This window comes from Balaenoptera physalus, assembly GCF_965194825.1.
Source record: "Balaenoptera physalus genome assembly, chromosome: 11".
In the NCBI taxonomy this organism is placed as follows: domain Eukaryota; kingdom Metazoa; phylum Chordata; class Mammalia; order Artiodactyla; family Balaenopteridae; genus Balaenoptera; species Balaenoptera physalus.
In genome coordinates this window covers 26,044,793-26,067,139 of record NC_138896.1, presented here as the reverse complement: position 1 = coordinate 26,067,139, position 22,347 = coordinate 26,044,793, and the positions used below count along the sequence as shown (strand labels likewise).

The 22,347-nt window shown below is 39.7% G+C and overlaps 1 protein-coding gene across 18 annotated transcripts in view; it reads right to left on the bottom strand.

The window, feature by feature from the left end:
- Nucleotides 1–22,347, bottom strand: part of PKHD1 (PKHD1 ciliary IPT domain containing fibrocystin/polyductin) — a 439,380-nt gene that overhangs the window by 209,795 nt on the left and 207,238 nt on the right. For all 18 annotated transcript variants that reach the window (XM_082411613.1, XM_082411609.1, XM_082411612.1 and 15 more), the window contains 4 exons: nucleotides 17,837–17,972; nucleotides 14,830–15,076; nucleotides 3,463–3,640; nucleotides 1,873–2,068 (listed from right to left, as the gene is read on the bottom strand). In XM_082411613.1, coding sequence (XP_082267739.1) covers nucleotides 1,873–2,068; nucleotides 3,463–3,640; nucleotides 14,830–15,076; nucleotides 17,837–17,972 — 757 coding nt within the window. The remainder of the gene's footprint in view (nucleotides 1–1,872; nucleotides 2,069–3,462; nucleotides 3,641–14,829; nucleotides 15,077–17,836; nucleotides 17,973–22,347) is intronic.

The window sequence follows — 22,347 nt, the reverse complement described above, 5'->3', positions numbered from 1 at the left end:
GTATCCAACTTTACTAAACATTCCAGCAACCCTCTGTGACTTCCTGTTCCTTGCCCAACTCATATTATTCAAAAGTGGAGATACCAAGGTATTCTGATACAAAGACTCTTTAATTAATAAAAGCCGTCTGCCTAATAAAAATGGTTTATACTGAAATATTCACCTCAGTCCTATATGTGTACATATATAATACAGATGCACATCTACATAAAATATATATATATACTTATACAGATGTGCATTTATACCATATGTGTAAATATAGTATAATACTATAACTTGCTGTTAATTCAATAAATAATGCGGGGAAGAAAATCTTCAGCTGCATGACTTGATTTTGTTTTCTTTATGCCACAAATGTTCCTTTATCATGCTTGGTTTATGTGGCTGTTCAAATTAGTTTGCAGTTCATGAACAAATCTGATCCATGGACAAGACAGGTTCCTCAGAAGCGTGCTAACTAACAACACAAGAGCAATTTGAAATTAAAATTTTGTTTCGGAATATACATCAAATGAATAGCCATAGTTAAAGTTAATGGCAACTATTTGCTCTTACTTAACGGCTGTATTTGACTCTAGTGGTAAAACAGTCTCAGGGATCTCTGTCCATCCTGATTTTTTATAGTTTTAGGTTGTATTTATGGATGAATCAAATCAGAAATAAAATTTGAATGGTACAATTCAGTGCAAATAAAATATAGAGCAATCCATTTGGCCAAGACTTTTTAAAAACCCGGGAAGCACCATCCTCTCCTCTCTGGTGCTATTAAAATGTAATTGCCCCAGGGCTCAAGTGTAATCAGACCCAGTTGACAAATGGCTAGGCACAAGTGAGAGGGACAAAGAACTCAGGATGCCTACCAGCTCCCTAAACCCTTAAGGCCAAGTCTGGCTTGTGGCAGTGACTGGGACTTGCCATGCTTGACGTGGCCCTGATTTCGACCAGGATCTATTAAGACCAATTCATAGCAAAATTGTCCTTCTAGAGACTCATTTTGTCAGATTCTCCTTCTTACAGACCACACTGAGCTAAGGTTGGTATAAGTGGACACCACGTACCCAGAGTGACCAATGCTGAAATAATATGGAAAAGAAATATGAGATGAGCTCCAGGAAGTCAAAAGAAATCTATGGCCCTGACCCAAACATTGGGCTCCCATGAAACATGCACAATAAGAAGGTAAGGAAATCCTTTTGGCCCCTGTTACTCTGCAATCACTGTAGGGTTTCTGGTTCTATAAAATGAGGCTCCTGGACCCTTCACCCTGATGCTGCCTCTGACACAAGACAAGACAGCCCATCCCCCAGTCCTCAGATAGCCTTCCATGCATCTCATTTTCCTGACCTCAGATTTCCTTCCAAGGCTTCTCACCTTCCACATTGACTACACTCTTCATCCTGCCTCTCTGTACCTTGGCTGTTCCTTGTATCGGTGATCACAACCAGCCATCCTGTCTTTACGTGTGCAGTTGACTTTTCTACAAATACAACATGGCCTTAACATGAACGAAAAATACGAATAGCAGTCAAAGTTTATTAAGCACTTGCTCTGGTTTAGACCCTCTGCTGAAGAATTTTACATGTTATCCTTGATTTAATTTCCTATCCTTTAGGTAGGTCCTTTTATTATCCCATTTTACAGATGAGGAGGCTGAGGCTTAGAAAGAATACCTGCACGATGTCCCATAGCTAGTAGGTGCCAGAGCTGGGATTCAAATGCAGGCACTCTGATTCAGAGCCCAACCACTTAACCATAACACACAGCGGTCTCTTTCAGTTCCTCATCACTTCATAGCACCAGTGTTTGGTCTTCCAAAGGGAATCGTGGTTTCTGACTATGTGTTCAACATGCTCATCCCATTATACTTACCCAGATAGGTGAGTTGTCTCAACTGGCTGTGGAAGAACCAGTCACAGCCTTGGTCCCGACCAGGTGATGGAAGAGACGAAAGGGACCGCCCCACTTGACTCCCGCACCTTATGAGGATGTCAGGGTAAGGCCACAGGTCTGTGTGCACCAGCAGCAGGTAATTCCCAGGAGCAAAGTTCTCAAATGTCGCTGAGTACTTGAAGTGAGAGAAAAAGTACAAAAGTGCTCATTGAGTGAGGAAGACTCTTCCCAGAAAAAGAGTTACAAAGAACTCAGATGGAGCGGTTTAGAAACAGGACTGTTCACACTGGCTACGTTTCTTGTGGGAAATGGGCTTACTTAAATCTACTCCATCATAAATTCATAACTAAAGCTACAAAATCATACAGTGTGAGGACGGAAAGCTGTAAGGTTCTTCTTGTTTAACAATCTCAATTAACAGAGGAGAAAACCAAACTTCAGACAAGCGAAGTAACTTGTCCCAGGACAAACAGCAAGAAGAGACAGAGACACATGTAGAATTCCTGTTCAGTTTTCCCCAAGATTCAAACAGGCAGGCAATGATAGGAGTGCCATCCATTTATGACAGTAACAGCTAACACGGTTGAGCATTGGCTCAGGTATCATTCATATCAAGGCATCCAACCCTTGAAAGACTCTGGGGATTGTTACTAGTATTGCCTCCATTTTATAGATGAAGACACTGAGGCAGGTGGAGGTTCGGTAACTCTCCCTACATCACAAAGCAGGAGAGCGCTGATCTGGGACAGAGACCCATGTGTCCACCTCCAGAGTCACCATTCTACTGCCTTCACCTTCCCAGAATGTTCTCATGGGAACCTCAGGGGAAGGGGAGAGAGGTGCACATTCTTCCTGAGAGCCGTGGTGAGGGGATCAAATGGATTCTGCTTTGAATTCTTCAGCTCTATGGCACACCTGTTTTCAGCTCCCTAAGACCTGCTCTTATGACCTTTAGGGAGAATGTGTGTGATGAGACAGGAAGAAAGAAATGTGTTAAAAGGAATAAAAGAAGCTTGAGGGAATCCACTGGATTGATTTTCTTCAGAAAATGCACCTGTTTTCCTTATGGTTTTTCCTACCTTCCCTCCCCCAGCCATCTGACTCCTTCAACCCAATCCAAACGAAAGGCTAGTGCTTTTCGTTTTCATGTGCAAGTTAATCTTTGACCACAAGGTGGCAGTGTGCAATGTAAAAATATGCCTTGTGAAGCTATTTTCTCTGGGCTACAAACACTTCCCTGGGGTAAGTTGGTTCTTAACCCATAATATATAAGACTACAATTCTATAGGATGCTTAGAAGCTGTTTTTCATTGTATTAATAAATTTAAAATTTCAGGCAGAACCATTCTGTGTTCAAGGTGAGGTTTAAAGAGATTCTAAAATTTTCAAGTTTAAAATAAAAAACAATCATACCTCAAATTCAGGTCACATTCATCTGGTCAAAATGCTGCTGCAGTTTTCTTGATCAACACCAGAAGATGCTAATACCTGCAAACTATTGCATCACAGAAGGAAAGACGGGAACCCCTAGGGAATGAAATCTACCATCAAATGGGTGCCAGGGATTACCTGCAGAGAGCTGTTGGTCCAAGGGCTCTCAAATCGCAGTGAGTAGGTCTCTTGATCCAAGAGCAGCGCCATCCAGCCATAAGGGTTAGACAGTGTGTCATGCACATAACTGACAGTGGTTGTCTTATTTCTGCTGTCCGTTATGGTTAAATCATAAGAAACTTTTGGGGCATTGGCTCTAGAGTGATTTAAAAAGAAAAAAAAGTGGGTGGTAAGTTTTTTGTCCATCCTGGATCTAAGGCACTCCTCTCCCATCAGCTATAACTCATCTATTTTCTCCATGTATGTCTCTCGTCCCAGTGTCTATACAGGTTTTAGCAGTCATGGTGTGTGTCAAAAAGCCCAGTGGGAAGGTGTCACTGGACCATTTGTGCATCACACTGACCTGTAACACTCAGATCTTAGGCCACTAATCAATGCCATCTTAATGAGTTCATATAGGCCAGGACTATATACTATTATTTTAACACAGAAATGTCCCAGGTCAGAATATTGCCATAGCCCGGGTTTATCAGCAGCAGAAAGCGTATTACATAGTTACTAGTTATCCCTCTGGGGAGCAGTGGCTGAAGCCCAGAACCTCAGAGCCTACCTAGAACCGCCCAGCAGGAACAGCCGCAGTAAGCTTCCCCGGAACGAAGAGGGCCCTGGGTCCTCTCCTGTGAGCTTACGCAATGCCCAGGGCTCACTCAGTGCTGGTGGGTTTGCGTTTTTGCTTGTTAACAAGGAATGTGACATCCTGAAGTTAGAGACATTTTCTCTTTTTTGGTATCCTGCCCCTTGGCACTGGGCCCTGCAAATTATGGGCACTCAAATCATGTTTGTTACACTAATCCTGCATGGAGGAGCTCTTCCCAAAAGCGATGCCAACTTCCCAATTTACAGAAAGGGTTTCTAGAAGAACAGCATTTTACCAAGTGAGGAAACTGAGACAGAGTATGGTAAAAGTAATATGTGAACATCACAGGTAGAGCTAGAAAGTTTTAAATTTCTACAAAGTATTCTATGCAGCCCATTCCAGAAAGTGATTTTTAAGACTTCACTAGAAGATAAATAGATTTTGCCACCTGCTTAGACCCTAAAAGAAAAAGTGGACAGAAAAAAAATAAAGCAAAAGCTAAAAAAAATCAACACCCATTACGACCGTCCTTGCCCCTCTGGTTTAGTTTTGATGAGAATCTTTAACTGTGGCATGTTGCTACAGGCAGATAATTAAATTCTCAAAGTAAAGGGAAATGAGACAAAGGAGGATGTTGGAATTTTCAAAGTGAGGGGTGATGTGAGCACATCGAAAGCCAATTTACAATCTAGTGGCATATTATAGAGAGGAGACTGGTTTTAGTGTTAAATGCTTGGGCACCATTGTCAAATGGGTGTAAATTGGAAATCTATATCTGCGTGCACTAGGTGTATGAATTTGGGGGACTCACTGACCCTCTTTAAGCTTTAATTTCCTTTTTTATTTTTAATGGAGACAACAACAGTATGTATCTCCTATAGCAACTGTGAAACTTAAAGTGATAATCTATGTGAAGTATTCAGTAACCATCACTAAGCCCAATAAGTCTACCTATAGCTCATTTAAGAAAGAACCTCAGATGTGCCTGGTTTGCCACTCTGTCTACTTATTTTACTGTCTAGAGTCTATCCAGGATATTTGGTCATTTAAAAACACACTCAAAACCTTTCATGGTACAGAGCTTTAGCCCTGGCAATGTAGCACTTGATACATATTCCTTGTAAGATTAAATGCATTTGTTTCATCCGTTAATAAGTAAAATGAAAGGGATAAAGAATGCTCAGGGCATTTGGAATAAAAGAACTACTCTTTCCCAGATGTCCCTAAGTAGCATTCACCAAACCTTTAGAAATCTTGGGGTGGGAGGGCTTCTTCCTCTCTTTGGGCCTGGGATATGGAGGGCTTTTTTTGCATGTATATCAAGATTTAAATCGGAACTTAAGTAAATCCTGGACTCACATTCTTAGAATCAGAGTGGATATGAAGGTCATCTGTTCTAACATCCAATCTACTGTGGAAATTCCCTCCATATTTTATCTTGTTCCTTCTTCCAGCTTTGGGGAGCTCATATCCTCAAATTCCTCCTCCATTTATGAAATTTATTTGTAAATTTTAATTTTAGACAAGCTTGAGAAAGCTTAATTTTCTCCCTTGTATTTTCTAGCCCTTTTTCCTCAATCGCTATGGCTTTCTCTTACCCTGACTGAAACCATGAGTCCCAGGGTCCCAGGAGATCAGCCAGCACAATTTGGTCCAACTAAGATATTTACTAAGTGAAGATAGGTTACTGGGAAATAAATGTAAAACAAATGTGATAAGAAGAGATAAGTTGAAATACCAAAGAGGCAAATGAGTTAGCCGCAGCAAGTACCGAGGTCAATACATCAGGTGGGATTCCCCACAGTCCAGAAAATGATTCCGAGAATTTCAGGTTCTGAAAGAGCAGCCCTTCAGCTTTCACAGAGACATATGGGCTCTGGAAAATGAATCACAAGACTGAATTCCAAGAAAGACTCACTGATAAATCAGAGTTTCCATTTAATAATTCGCAGTGAGAAATAAAACTGCCTTTCACATAGTGGGTATTCAACAAATGTTTGTTGAATGAATAAATGAGTGTTAAATGGACTAGAACACTCTAACTGGCTACTGAGTGATGTTTGGTCCCAGGGAAGTCTACCCAGAAAACCACATGAGTGTCAGGAGATTTCTTGTAAACTTACTCATCAAAGGAGATAAGCAATTGATCGTAAGTTATCAGATCCTGATACAGTCAACCCCATTATCAATAAGATATTCACCAAAAGGACTTATACACTTAAGTTTAGTGGTCAGAAAACCTCTCCTGGACATATACAAGCAATCTGCCTAACAGTGGGCCCTGGTTTAGGAAAATGCTAAGATTTCCTTATAAACTTAGATTTCTTCTATCCTAGTTGAGTGCTCTCAATTAAACCACTTTTACGTTAGGGTTTTGGAGGGTTTTTTTTAACTATAGACCAAAAGAATTCTATTTGTTCAAATGCATCCATCTGTTTACATCTAATTACTCCAACCTGTATTTTGTCACTTACTTTGCCTGACCAGCCTATATTTTATCACTCTTTTCTTAAGAGATAATGCATATTTCCAGAAATTCTTCTTCATTCCAGCAATATGGCCCCAAGAATTCCCCCTGGTCACTTGGACTAGACTTAATTATTTCTCAGATTTCTATCAGCATCACATTTATAAGTCAGTTTTAAGATCTAATTTCTTCTGATTCTGTTTCTATAGATTGTAATTTCACTTACTGAAGGAGCCATTTTTCAGGCCATACTCCCCAGTTTCAGAAGGCCCCTATAAACATGACCCTGTTTTCAAATATCGTAAAACCACTAAATGCTAACATTAATTCAGTTCTATTCGTCTTCGGGACTTTTGCACCTTCTTTTTGATGCCCTTCTTCCAACAGCATCCAGTAATCTGATGCTAACCCCTTGGTCAACCAGAGACCCAACCATAGCCCAGTGTGATCCTAAATCATCCTTTCCTCTACCTTCCTCATTCACTGCCCGATCCTATCAAGCCGCCCCATCCATCTCAACCAAGGTTCATGTGGGATGCAATTTCACAGGCACTCGAGGGCAGCATGAGCTTTCTTTAGGGAAATACAGGTAGAGAAGGAGGTTATCAAATATTCCTTTATCACAGTCGGTAGTGGAAAGGATCATATTGTGCATTCTGAAAAGCAAATCAAAATGTGAAAGACCCATCTCCCAGTAGGCAAGATGCCTTTTGTTGACCATCACCCCAAGGGCCAAAAATTCTAGGTCAAATCAGCTCCCATCCTTCTAGGCCAAATGCCAGCAGTGACAGTGGTGGGCTCTTCTGAAAAGCACCCAAAGAACATCAAGAGTAGAAGAATACCATGAAGAGAATTTACCAACCATAATTACTACAACTTTCGTTTGCCCTAAATAGCCACTCATTTCCCCGTGCCCTAAATAGCCACCAATCTCCCTCTCTTTACTGTTAATGAAGCAAAGGAGCACACAAGTATTTCTAATTTGGAGGAGCCAAGGGAGTCTGCATGGGCCATTAGCAGCAGAAAGCTTCATTACTAAGGGAAGAAGTCTCTCCCTGAACTTCTCATGGCTTTATGTGCAAGAAATCAGGAGGCAACCAGTCCATCTGAAATGTTAACCTTTACCTCTGAGTCAGCAATGGCTCCTGTATACAATCAAAAAGACAAGAGGACTACAAGCCTTTCCTTTTCTATGAGGTAGCTTCATTTTTTTTTAATCACCAAGCCTGTTTTTAATTAAGGGACATTTTCCTTTAGAAATATAGCAGTATCACTTGATAAAACTTCCCAACCTAAGTACCAATTTACAATATTAGTTGCATCAACAGTTATGTAATTTAGTGCCCAGATACTGTGCAGAACTGTTGAGTGCCTACTGCCCACAGAGGAGTTGTTAGGCAATCAACAATACCAGTGAGAACAAATATTAACTCCCTGGTTTGTGTTTACCATTAGCTCACTTTTCCTGAGGGTCCATATCTCTGTGTATTAAGACAAACACTGCACTGAGCTCTAAATGCTCTAGATTCGGAGCAATTGTGAAATAAACCCTTTATAATTACACATCTCCTAAGCCAGACACATCATAAAAACTAGCCCCAAATGGGACTGTCAGCATTGCCTGGATATTCATGCTTGCTGCTGTTACTCTCATCTTTTACTGCACGAAGAGGACAAAATCAAAATGTTGAGCACAGCCGACAAATTTTTGTGGCACGACTTTTCTTGAGCATCCTTTAAAAATACACTGGGCTCATAAGAAGTCCTTGTCAGAAGCTCACCACTGTCTTTGTTTTGGAGAGTCTTATTTTTGCATAAGTAGCCCATGCTATACAGGTTGCTAACTGTGTATTCCCCTTGCCCCTATGGCTACTGGTGTAAAGAAACCGCACCTCCCCACTGGTGAGCAATAATAATAAACAAAATTTTTTTTAATGAAAAAAAAAGTCCTGTCCAAGACCCACTATTCTATCTGCTGATCTACCATCACCCAGTGATAATTGACATGTATCAGTAAGGGGTTTCCTGTATATACTACCCTTATTGATTGAGAAACAAATATTTCTCCTTCTGAGTAAGAAACCTAAGAGAAAAGAAACCCTAACCCTCAGACTTTCTTCCAAACTTTTAACAATTCTTAAATTCACGTAAAATATAGAAATGATAGGCAGAGAGGCAAGCCGTATGAATCCTTGCGTTTCTGGCAGGTACACCCCACATCACTCCTCCACGAATTTGCAGATATATATTTCTGTTTATCTTTTTTCAGAGTTAGCTAAAGCAATAATAATTGATTGTAGAAAAGTCCCAAAATCAACCTAGCACCTCCCCAAAGGTAGTGTCTAAAGTTTTTGCGACACACTTGGGATAATAATTCTTGCTTATTATACCTTAATCCTTGAAGAGAAGCAATAGATGTCTATTGTCTATCTGTCTATCCTTCGCATACTATTGCATCTCTTTCTTGATCTGTGGAATGCAGCTGGAATGGCTATCTCAGAACATGAAAACACTACCCTTGGAGCTACACAACTCCAAGGTAGACAACTACTTGTCAGGAATATTGAAAAACAATTTTATGCACCTAGTAGGGAGTTAGACTATAGAGCCTACCTCTCTTTTATATATATGCACACCTGGTGCTGGTGGGGCTGACAGACTCCCCCTCATGAGCTCACCATCAGCCCCTCTTCCCAACTCCGTGTTCAGTGATATCAGGACAGATCGTGTGAGAGTATTTTCACCACGGAATTAAGCAAATGCTACAAATCAGGGTCTTTATTCTAGAAAGCTAGTTGTAAAACAGGTACCAGCACACCGCTGGACCCCTTTATTATTCATGAAATTTAACAACCATGGAGTATTGTTGATGATATTCCTCAGTTTGGGCTCCATTTTGATGTTTAGATCTTTTTCTATTTTACTGCTGTAACCTCTGCTGCCGGGAGCGGATAAAACTTCTTGGAATTTTCCTGTCTCACATGTGTTTTTTTTGAGAACTGAAAAGATACCATTAGTGATGCTATGTCTATTTATCCCTAGGAAGGAGCGTTAGGCCATTATTAAAGGAAAAGCGAGGCCACAATTTCCATTTCAACTCTTCTTTACTTTTGCGTTCATAGAGGCAGGGGGTGCCTTGTACTCTGAACACAGACACATTAAGAGCAGTTCCATAGGTAAACACTGAACGCAAGCACTACAGGGAAGGATATTAAGCAGGATCTAAGAATCAAGGTGATCAACAGCAACATTAACCTTTTCTTTTCTAGGAGAAATAGGAAGAAAGAAACAGAAGCTTTGGGGCACAATGAATCATAAACTGTGTCCTGAAAGACTCCAGATTCCACGACTTTCTGGGATATTTCATTGGATAAGTGCAGTGTCATGTGGCTATTGGAAAGTGTTCCCTATTTTTCAAGAATTGGATTAAGTTTCATTTGAGCAAACTTAATTCCCTTGCCAGGCATTTGCTTCTCAGAAACGTAATCATCTATTATATTTTATTCTATTAGTAGTAAGTTTATATGTTGTTTTGTCAATCATAAATGTAGAGACTTTTTTTTTAAAACTTCATTATTGGAGTATAGTTGCTTTATAATGTTGTGTTAGTTCCTGCTGTATAACAAAGTGAATCAGCTATATGTATACATATATCCCCATATCCCCTCCCTCTTGCGTCTCCCTCCCACCCTTCCTATCCCACCCCTCTGGGTGGTTACAAAGCACCGAGCTGATCTCCCTGTGCTATGCGGCTGCTTCCCACTAGCTATCTATTTTACATTTGGTAGTGTATATATGTCCATGCTACTCTCTCACTTCGTCTCAGCTTACCCTTCCCTCTTCCCGTGTCCTAAAGTCCATTCTCTACGTCTGCGTCTTTATTCCTGTCCTGCCTCTAGGTTCATCAGACCATTCATAAAGGTAGAGATTTTTAAAAGACAACATTTACTGAGCACTTACTACCTGCCAGACAACGACCCTGTGAGTTAAGTACCATTTGGCTCATTTTACTGATAGGAGAACTGAAGGAGAAAGAGGTGAAGTAACTTGTCCAGGAACATACCTAGGAAGTGGCGGAGGGAGGGTGGGCTATGATTTATGCCCACAAATGATTCTTAATTACCTCTCTATTCTTCAGCCTTTGAAAAATAATTTCAAACATATGCATATATCTTGACTTTCTTTTATGTGCTTCCTGTTAAAACTCAGAAGGACTGGTTGGCCAACCTACAATATCTTGTAAACTCTTCTAATTTCCCCCCCATTCAATTCAGTACATAATTGGAAGACAGATCAAGGCTTGATTTCTGTGAGGAATAAGTAAGAAGATGAGTCAAGGATGACTCCCATCTCTGGCTTAGATAACTGAATCATTTGTCTGAACACCCAGAGATTCTGAACACCGAGGGAGGAATAGGTCCAAGGAATAAAGACCATAAGTTCAGTTTTGACAAGTTGAGTTTGAGATGGTTGTTGAATACTCTAGTGGAAATACTGAAAGCGTAGCTGCTCAGTGGAAATATAATACAAGCCATAAATGCAGGCCACAGATAGAATCTTAAATTTTATTGTAGCCACACTGAAAAATTTAAAAGAAACAGGTGAAATTAATTTTAATAATATATTTAACCCAATATATTCAAAACTTATCACTTCAACGTAAGCAATATAAACAAATTGTTGAGCTCTCTTACATTCTTTTTTTTCATACAAAGTCTTAGAAATAAGGTGTATAGTTCACACTTATGGCACATCTCCATTTGGACGAGTCACATTTAACGTGTTCAGTAGCCACCTGTGGCGAGTGACTTCAATACTGGGCAGGGCAGATTCTAAGGGCAGTTGGATAAATGGATCTGGAATTCAATAAAGCAATGTAGACTGGAGGGAAAAAATCTAGAATCATCAGTGACTGTTAACTGAGGCTGTGGAATAATCCAGATCACTTGGGAAGAGCATGACGTGAGAGGAAAGCTTCTCACAGAACCCTAAGGAACACTAGCATTTAAGGGGCAGGGAGAAGAACTTACAAAGGAGGTCTAGAAGGAGCACACAGAAATCTACTGGTGAGATGATCCTTGTTCCAGGTAATTTATCTCTATACATAAGAAATGTGGGATCAGTAAATCCAGGAACTATGTGAGGCATGTTGTCATTATGAGGCCTCTATAGGAAAAGTTCCTGACATTTTTCTGAAATGAGGTCCTGACTTACACCGATAGGGCTAATGCTTTCCGGTCTTATCAGGAAGGATGGGGTTGGGAGAATGAGATTGGAAGCCAGGAAAGGAACGCTATGCTGAGTACCTGTGGCCCCTAAAGAAAGCATGTTTTTAGAACTGGCAAGTGAGAGAGAACTCACCCAAACCAAGCATGTCATCATTTTAACAAAACAGAAACTAGACTCTGCCTTGTAGAGGGTAGGAATCTTTCCTTCACCTAAATATTAAACATTATTACCAACTTCAAACATTTTTAAGCCTCAGTCAACCCAACTGCAAGGTCAAGTCAGAGGAAGCTACAAAACCGGAAATGTCACAATGTAAGCACCCATCACTCTTGGAAAATGTAGTGAGGGAAGGTCGCCAATGTCAAACAAGGAGCTTATAGTGAACATGAACCAGAAGGGGCCTCCAAGGAAGAGATCACACTCCAAGCACTCGGTTGCTGGTTAGGGGGCAGAGGTGCCCCGTTAAACAGCTGTGCAGCCCTCACGCCTTGCCCTCTGGGGACTTGGGCTGAGGGAGGCAGGAGGAGGCTAAGAGTTGAAAGGGAAGAGGGCAGGGTCCTTGTGCCACATCAGATCTCCATCAACATGCAACCCCAAAAGATGGGGACCGTGAGAGCTTTGTAAATCAACTCTTAGGGTGCGTGCTCCAGGGCAAATAGCACAACAAATTAATCCTTTCTCCATGAAATGCAGCAAAGTTTGTATCTACGCAGAATTCAAATTGCTCATTAGCTCTGACATGTTCCTAATGAAATGCTGTGGGACAGAGATCAAGTCACTGAACACAAATAGCTGAGGATAGAATCCTGGAAAGCTCAAGTTAGAAAGACCTTAGGGCAGTGCTTCTAAAACTTGAATATAAATCCCCTGTGGGTCCTGACTCAGAACGTCTGCAGTGAGTCTGAGATTCCCAAGTCTAATCCCAGGTCACATAGATACACTCTGACTAGCAAGGCCTTCAAGATCATCTAACCCAACCTCCTTACCCTAGAGACGAGGACACGAAGGCTAAGAGACTCATAATTGGGAGTGTGCTAAGACTCCCCTGGGGCCAATTTGGGGTCATTGAGCACTTGTCCACAGACCTGTGAATCAACCTGAAAATGTTTAAAATAGAAGCCTAGGGAGTAGGGTGACCAACCATCCTGGTTTTCTCAAGACTGAAGGGGTTTCTGGGACACGAGTTTTCTATTTTAAAACCAAGAAAATTACAAACAAACCAAGGCAAGTTTTTCACCCTAGTAGGAGTCTTTTGAATCTACTTAGAATACAGTATCAGGATTATTATCTTTTTGACCTTGTCAGTCCCTGAGTGCTGGGATCATGACCTGCTGCCTAGGTAAGCACCTAATTATCCTGTCCTAAAGATCTCCAAGAGCAGATGTTCAGAAGGATTACACCTGCGGAGCCTTCTAATGGCACTAAATGCCTCTCTAAGACACAGTCTCCCAGTAGGTCTCCAAGTAAGGCATAAAAAAGGAATATCGGGGCTTCCCTGGTGGCGCAGTGGTTGGGAATCTGCCTGCCAATGCAGGGGACGCGGGTTCGAGCCCTGGTCTGGGAAGATCCCACATGCTGCGGAGCAACTGGGCCCGTGAGCCACAACTACTGAGCCTGCGTGTCTGGAGCCCGTGCTCCACAACAAGAGAGGCCACGACAGTGAGAGGCCCGTGCACCGCGATGAAGAGTGGCCCCTGCTCGCCGCAACTAGAGAAAGCCCTCGCACAGAAACGAAGACCCAACACAGCCAAAAATAAATAATAAAATAAATAAATAAATAAATAAATAAAGGAATATCAACAACACAGAGAAATCAATATCATGCAAGCACAGAGTGTTCTTTTTAACTACATAAATCTATTTTAATTTTCCTCATTTGGAAAAAACGCATATAAGAAATAAATCACTAACTTTAATAAAGCTCAAAATGCTCATTAAAAACATCTTTGTTAAAATCACTAAAATGATAAAAATCAGGATGCATTCCTAAGGATGAAAAGGAAAGGCATGCTCTGCATAATCAAAATGATTAGAAATGAAAATATATCCCTCCACATTGTTATTTTACTCACTGGAATTGGGTCCATTAACAGCAGATAGAATAATAAACAGTTTGGAAAGCAAAAGTGGAGCATTTTCAGATGATTCAATGCTAGCAGGGTATTATATTACTAAGGTGTCTAAAACAGAAAGTCAAGATACTGATGCCATATGCATTCAGAATGCAGACTTAGTGCAATCCTGACCATATAGGCTCACTCTCTGGAGTTTACCTGTTTAAATAAGATGCCAGCATGATCTGGCTGAAGCACTTGACTTAATATTCATGCAGTTAGGACACAAAACAAAAGGAAAGAAGTGTGGCTAAATGTATATAATGCATTTGAAATAGGTAAAAGATAGAACCCTAGACACTCAGCAATCTTTACCTGGAAATTAAAGAGGGCAGAAGCAATCCTATTATGCATTATAAACAGCCCAGCTGCTGACTTAATGGTAGTTTGAGTAGCATAACCAAGGAGTCCTTGCTCCAATATTAATAGGAAATGTATTGTACAAATCCAATAGTTCATGAAATTAACAAGGAAAATGAACTGGGGTGAAGCAACTTTGCAAGTAATAGGGAGGCATCAGCAATTGCTTCCCTGGAGCATACTGAACACTTAAAAAGAGCTCAGGGGGAGTAGGTGTACATAAATGAGAATGGACATTACTGGAATTTTTAATAATCCTCTTAATTTAAATATATTTCAAATTCTCTGTTGGTTGCAAGTCTTTTCAAGAGGAAGCTATTAGCTCAAAATGCCAATAAGAGGTCAAGGGCTATGAGACCTGGTCCATTGTTATTGAAAGTTAGCTGCCATTTGAATAAGTCTAAAACTACCATAAACTTATGATCTGACAGCTGTCAAAATTATCCCCACGTCACTTTTGTAGAACTAAATACTCCCAAAAGATTCCGGAAAACAATTTCGCTTCTACGAATATCAACAGCATGAATGATATATGCATGTGCACTGACAAGCCAAAATGTAGAGTTAATTCAACTTACAAACCAATAGACATACGATGAAAGAGAACATTTTCCTCACAGACACTTCCATGGACAAGCTGACTGAAGCTGGCCTTGACCAAACAAGAAGCTGGAAGGGTTTCCATAGAAGCAAGAACGTGACTTCTATTTTTCCCGGACAGAGACCCATCCAAGTCTTCCAAAACTGCTGCATGAGGAAATGGAAATGCTACCAAGTTTGGAGAGTTTGTAAACTTCAACTGGCTGGTCTTGACAGTAAATCCACCTATAAATTGGAAGAAAGACTGTGATGCAATGACACCAAAGAATATGATCACAAATGGCAACTGAAGTCACTGGGATATTTTCAGTATTTTAAATTGCATATTTATACAGTTTTACAATCCACTCATTTATTCAAGAAAAAAAAAAATCCTAGGTGTTGACTATATGCCAGGCTCTGTGCTATGTACTGGAGACAGAGGGAAACAAGAACAGTAGTGGCATTGCTCTCATGCAGCCTGTATTCTAGGGCAATGATTCTCAACCAGGGGTGGTTTGCCCTCCAGGGGACATCTGGCACCATTTGCAATCATTTTTGGCTGTCACAACTGGGTGGATGGCAGTGCTACGAGCATCTGCTGGGTAGAGGCAAGGATGAGGCTAAACATTCTATAATGCACAGGACAGTCCCCACAACAAAAAGTTATCCAGGGACTTCCCTGGTGGTCCAGTGGTTAAGACTCTGTGCTTTCACTGCAGGGTGCGCGGGTTCCATCCCTGGTCCGGGAACTAAGATTCCCCCATGCTGCTCTGTGCAGCCAAAAAAAAAAAGTTATCCAACCCCAAATGCCATAGTGCCAAGGGTGAGAAATTGTGGTCTAGTGGGAAATGATGACACAGAACATTAATTGACTGATTATTAAATGCTAAAAGTGCTGTGGGTTAGTCTCTCCATCTTTCTGCTCTAGTTCTTCTACGGCAAACCTAACCCCACTTTTTATGAGATTTATACTTTAAACATTTACCCTCAAAAGCAATATTCAATCAGTCACGTGGGTAAATAGTAATAGTAACACATTTTTCAAATATTAGCTGTAGGGCTACACTTCTTAGCAGGGTTTCCCTCATACCACCTCCATGTGATTCATTGTGATTCTGCTGCCAGGCCAGTTGCCCAGGAAGAAATGATGGCAGTGGTCTTCTAATACTCACCTTCCTGTCATTAAAATTAAAAAATTCAGTACACATCTCTTAGTATATATGCTACCGTATTACTGTATTATATACCTTATAAAATACACAAAAAAAGGAAAATTTTAAAATAAAATATTGATACAAAGAGAGGCCCTAATGCTTTCATTCTCATCCCAGTAGAGTCCATGTACTGAATGGTCACACATTCAAGATGCCACGATTCCACCTCTGGCAACTTCTGTAGTTCATCTAATACCACAAGCAGTTCTACAATTCAGTTATATTGGATTTCTTTGCAATTCCCCAATCATAACTTGCTCTTTGGAATTTTTTTTGCATATGCTGTTTCTAATACGTAGAAACTTTTCTCTGCCTATTCCTCCTTGCAAACTTCTCTTCACCTTTCTAAATCCTGCTCAAGGCACTCTATGATGAAATCTTACCTGACCCCTTTCCTTGCTCCCCTCACTGACCTTGCTCAATCCTCTAGTACTGGACTCATCACACTATTACAATCACTGGCTTAGACATTTATTTTTGTGCCTAGATGGAGAGATGCTGGAAGAGAAGAACTATGTATTTTTCATCTCTGTACTTCCCAGTTCCTTAAACAGAACCTGGACTAGACAATTTTTAAACAAATGAAAGAGATGGCTTCACCAAGACCATCCAGTGAGAAGAGATTAGAGCTCATAAGGAGCAGTGTGCTTTTTTTTCAGTGTCTTATGAATGATATGAAACAGTGAAGCTATTAAATGACTGAGGAATTATGATTTGAAGTGATTGCCATAAGGCATTTTTTATTCCTATTATTATTTCTACAATCTTAAACTCAGATGCCACCCAAATAAAAACAATATTTGGCTCTGCCTATGGGGGGGGGGGGGGCAGAAAAAAGCACAGTGGAAACTTGCTGATTATTCATTTAATTAAAAAAACAAACAATTATCTAAATTGGTGATTCAAACCACAAGAGCATATTTACTTGAATCACTTGGTTTGTCTGTTTACAATGATCAAATCAACTAGATTGCTCTCTGCTTCTTTTCACCCTGGCCCATGAGTTCTCCAAGGTATTTCTCACTGCCTCTGAGATGTGGTTAACAAGTGGACAAGAATTCCTATGGTGCATACAACAAGTCTTGGGCTGTTACAAACATAAAGTACCTGAACTCTGGCTCTTTCAGGAAAGCTTGCATGTGTGTTAGTTTATATCCATATGTCTATCCATCCAGTTCCATTCATTGATTTAATCAATGAACCTGCTGGGCATCAGGCTACTAGTTACTAATGATAAAACTCTGAGCAAAAGAGATGTGATCAGATATAGAGAACAAACTGGTGGCTAGGGTGAGGCAAGATGGGGGAGGGGCTCAAGAGGGACAAACTACTATGTATAAAATAAATAAGCTACAAGGATGTATTGTAGAGCACAGGGAATATAGCCAATATTTCATAATAACTTTAAATGGAGTATAATCCATAAAAATATTGAATCACTATGTTGTACACCTGAAACTAACTGTAAATCAACTATGCTTCAATAAAAAAGAGAGAGAGAGAAAGATGTGATCCCTGCCTTTATGAAGCTCAGAGTGCAGCAGAGACATGGCACCATAGTCATAAAGTGTGATAGGCACCATATAGGGAAAGACTGGGGAGCTGCGGGAGCCACATTGGGGGCACCTGGCCTCCTCTAGAATTTCTTTTAGGAGATTTGAGCAGCAGTTTCAACTAATGCAATCTTATAACTAAAAGAAACAATGAATCACAATGGCTTTTGCCACTATTTATCACATTTATATGAGTACTTGCCTTATTCACTATCTGTCTTATCTACTCAACTTACCCTGTCCTCGGGAACAGCCTGAACAGGTCCTGATGGCCACACAGTCAATGAGATCAAAATTCACAAAGGTTGTGTTAGACACTATCAGTTCCCACCTTTTGGGAGTTTTGATCCCAGCTGACATACACAGGCTTCCCTGTGATTTAGAAGGGGGAAAAAAAGAGAAGAAAAATAAGGGGACTGGCCACGTGAAATACAATTTTAATACATGAATAAAAACAATTAAGTGAGTAAAAAGACAAACTACAGACTGGGAAAAATATTTGCAAATCAAATATATGACAAAGGATCACAATGAAATACGCTACACACCTGTTAGATGGCTAAATGAAAAAACAGTGACCGTACCAAGTGCTGATGAGGAAAAGAAATAAATGAACCTCTCATACATTGCTGGTAGAAATGCAAAATGGTACAACCACTTTGGAAAGTAGTTTGGCACTTTCTTACAAAATTAAACATACTCTTATCATTGACCTAACAACTCAACTCCTAAGTGTTTACCTTAGAGAAATGAAAACTTATGTTCATATAAAACCCTTACACAAGTGGTTAAAACAGTTTTCTTTGTAGTCAATCACCAAATCTGGAAACAACTCAAATGTCCTTCAACAAATGAGTAGGTAAACCTGTGGTAGATCCCTATAGTGGAATACTGCCCCACAATAACAAGGAATAAAATACAAGTTAGATAAATACCAAAGGATTTGGGAACGAAAGAAGCCAGTCTCAAAAGGTTACATACTATCTTATTCCATTTATATGATTGTTGAAAAGAAAAAACTATAATGACAGAGAATACATAGTGACCTCCGAGGGGTTAGACATGAGAAGAGGATGTGGCTACAGAAACGGAGTCAGAGGGAGGTTTTTTCAGGCTGATGCAACTGTTCTGTATCTTGATTGTGGCGTTGGTAGTTACAGAAATCTACACATATGTTAAAATTTATAGAACTGTACATCAAAAAAGTCCATTTTACTGTATGTTAATATAAAAATAAATAGTAAAAAGTCTAAAAAGAAACAAAAACTGCTTCCAGGATTTTCCACAAAATCTCTTCAACAGACTCCATCTAATCAAGCTGTTAGTGCTTCACTGTTCCAATGCTACAGATAATTGTCTGTCTGAGGATCACCAGAAATTGTCAAAGGTCTCCAGCATGGAAGACAGTGATAAAAAGAAACAAACAGAAGAAAAGAAACCCAGTGGAGACAAAGCCAGTATAGAAATCAGAAGAAAACTTAAACACTATCATTAATAACATCAGAGAAATAAGAATATCATGTGCATGAAACAAGAAGCCTAAAAAGGAAGGAATTTATTATTACTGCTCTCCTGTTTTTGTTCTTTTTTTCAGAAAAGAAAAAAAGAACAAAAACAGGAGAGCAGTAATAATAAATTCAATAGAAAAAAATGAAATATCTTAGAAAGTAGGATAAAAAGGCAGTGGGGCAGTGGGAAATCAGAGAGAAAATTAAGAATATTAGATAAGTAATTTAGAGAGCCAATATCCAAATAATAATAATTTCAAGAAAAAGGAAAATATATAGGAGATAAGTATCAAAGAAATAAGTGAAGAAAACTTCCCAGAAGGAAAGGATATGATTTTCCACAGTGAAAAGTCAGGTCCAGAGCCTAATACAGTGGTTAGAAGAAAAAGCCACACAGCAAGGTACACCATATTGAAATTGCAAAATACCAGGGACAAGGGTGAGACCCTAAAAATCTCCAAAGAGGAAAAACTAATAGGTTACATACAAAAGACCTAGAATCTGAGTATCTAAAAACTCTTTTCTTTTTGCAAAGTGATTCAGTATATATATATATGGTTTTTTAAATTATTTTCCATTATGGTTTATCACAGGATATTGAATATAGTTCTCTGTCTATACAGTAAGACCTTGTTGTTTATCCATCCTATATATACATAATGGTTTGCACCAAGTATCTAAAAACTCTTTAACCTCAAGACTAGAAGCTAGGAGACAATGAAGAATTGCCTTCAAAATGTCAAGGCAAAATGAACTCCAACCTAGCAGTCTATAGCCACAACCTTCCAAAAAGGGGGTCTCCATTTGTAGGTCAAAATCTTTAACTTCCATAGACCTCCGGTTAGTTAAGAAAGTTACTGCAGGCTAATAAAATGAGAATTAAATCAGAAAGGAGGGAGACAGGGGAATCAGGAACAAGAGTTCCAATACTACAGAGACATGAAGAAAATCTCCAGAATGTTGGTCAAGAGAAATTCCAAGACCTAGCTATGAAACCCGTTTCTCACACTGCTGGTACAAGTTTAAATACTTGTAATTGTTGTTTGTCATTTGGCATCGGCCACTAAAGCTGAAGGGATATACTCTGAGCCAGCAATTTTACAATCTGGCACATGTTCAACAGAAATGCATGCTTGGGAACACCAAGAGACATATAGAAGATTGTTCATAACATCTTTCTCTGTAATAACCTAAAACTGGAAACAAGCAAATGTGCATCAACAGCAACATAGCTTTAAAAAATTGTGATAGAGTCCATAAAATGGAATACTATGTAACAATGGGAAGAATAAATGATTGCCACATATAAAAACATGGATGAAAAAAAAAAAAACATGGATGAATCTCACAGACATAATGTTATGCCAAAGAAGCCAGGCACAGAAGAGTTACACGATTTATGATTCCATTTATATAAAGTTCAAAAACAGATTTGAAATTAACCTATGTCTGAGAAGTGTGAATAATGGTTCCCCTTTGGCGTGGGGGCTGGGGGTTGGGTTAACTGGGAGCAGGCATGAAGGGGTTTCAGAGGAATTGGTGATGTGCTATTTCTAGATCTGGGTGGTATGCACGTGGTTTTTGCTTTATAAAAATTCATTGAGCTCTTCACTTGTGATTTGTGCACTTTTCCCCGTAAACGTTATATTTCCATGAAACAATTTGTTTTAAAAGGTGGGACAATACTAGAGAAAAGTAACGTATAAGACAGGAGGGTGAACAAAGAAGTTAGAGAAGTTTAAGGTCCTTGCATGGCTCATGTAATTAAGTGCCAATGTAATTAAGACTTTGTGAAGACGAGCAGGTGTGTCACAAGTTTAGGTCCAACGTGAACAATCATAACAGAATGAATAACGTTCGAATGAGTAAATATAAAAAAGATATTATTCAAGGCAGGACAAATCAAGTTCCCAAAGTAGAAAAAAAGAAACATAGAGGCTTCCCTGGTGACGCAGTGGTTGAGAATCTGCCTGCCAATGCAGGGAACACGGGTTCGAGCCCTGGTCTGGGAAGATCCCACATGCCGCGGAGTGACTAGGCCCGTGAGCCACAATTACTGAGCCTGTGCGTCTGGAGCCTGTGCTCCGCAGCAAGAGAGGCCGCGATAGTGAGAGGCCCGCGCACCGCGATGAAGAGTGGCCCCCACTTGCCGAAACTAGAGAAAGCCCTCACACAGAAACGAAGACCCAACACAGCCAAAAATTAATTAATTAATTAATTAATTATTTTTAAAATGTGCAATTGATTAAAAAAAAAAAAGAAACATAGAAAACGGGTTGCAAACTGAAAACACGAAATAAGATGGTGGAAATAAATGCAAATATGTGGGAGACATCAGCATGCAGATGGTAACTGAAACCACTAGAGAAAATGAGATTTCTCCCAGGGAGAGCAAGTATATGGAGAAAAGAAGGGGCCTTAAGATAGAATTTAGACAAACAAAAAGATGAAAGGTCTAAACTGGGGAAGAGAAATCCACAAGTGAAGATGAGGAGTAACCCTGAGACAAATAGGAAAAAGAATGAAGCATCCCCAACAGCATCTGTCTGAATAAGACTTTTTTTTAAGTAGTACCCTCTGCTTGAATTAATTACAATAACAACAAAAAGGCAACCATCCTACAGTTACTTCCAAAAGTAGGATGACCATAGTTTACATCCAAATCGGGACATCTTGAAGAGTGTGAAAAGGGGTGCTAATTAGATGGAAGGCTAGGACCGCACAACAAACAAAACCACACAACCAAACGAGCATGTATAGTGATGGTTAGCACGCCTCTTTCTCTTGCATAATAAAGCCATCCTCACTGGAAATTATTCTACCCATCTCAGTTACAAGGTAATGTTGGGTATGAGGCATACACAAATATGCCTAAAGGAAAAAAAATCCTTTTTTTCTTCCAGAGAAAACTTAGTTTTCTTCCAGAAACTAGTGTTTGTTTTAGAATAAGACTCACTGATAGCAGAAACTAACACAACATTGTAAAGCAATTATACTCCAATAAAGATGTTAAAAAAAATTTTTTTTAATAAAAATAAATTTTAAAAAACTCACTGATAATTGTGTGTCACCAATTATACGTGGGTGGAAGGTCTAAGAATAGTTAAGCCAAATTCTCTGAAAATTTTAATTCCTGAAGAAATGGCAGGTTTGAAAGAAAGAGGCTAAAATCAGATGTCCACAACCACAGAGAGGTTTGGCATCCTCCTTTTTTTAAAAAAACAATTAACACAGTTTTA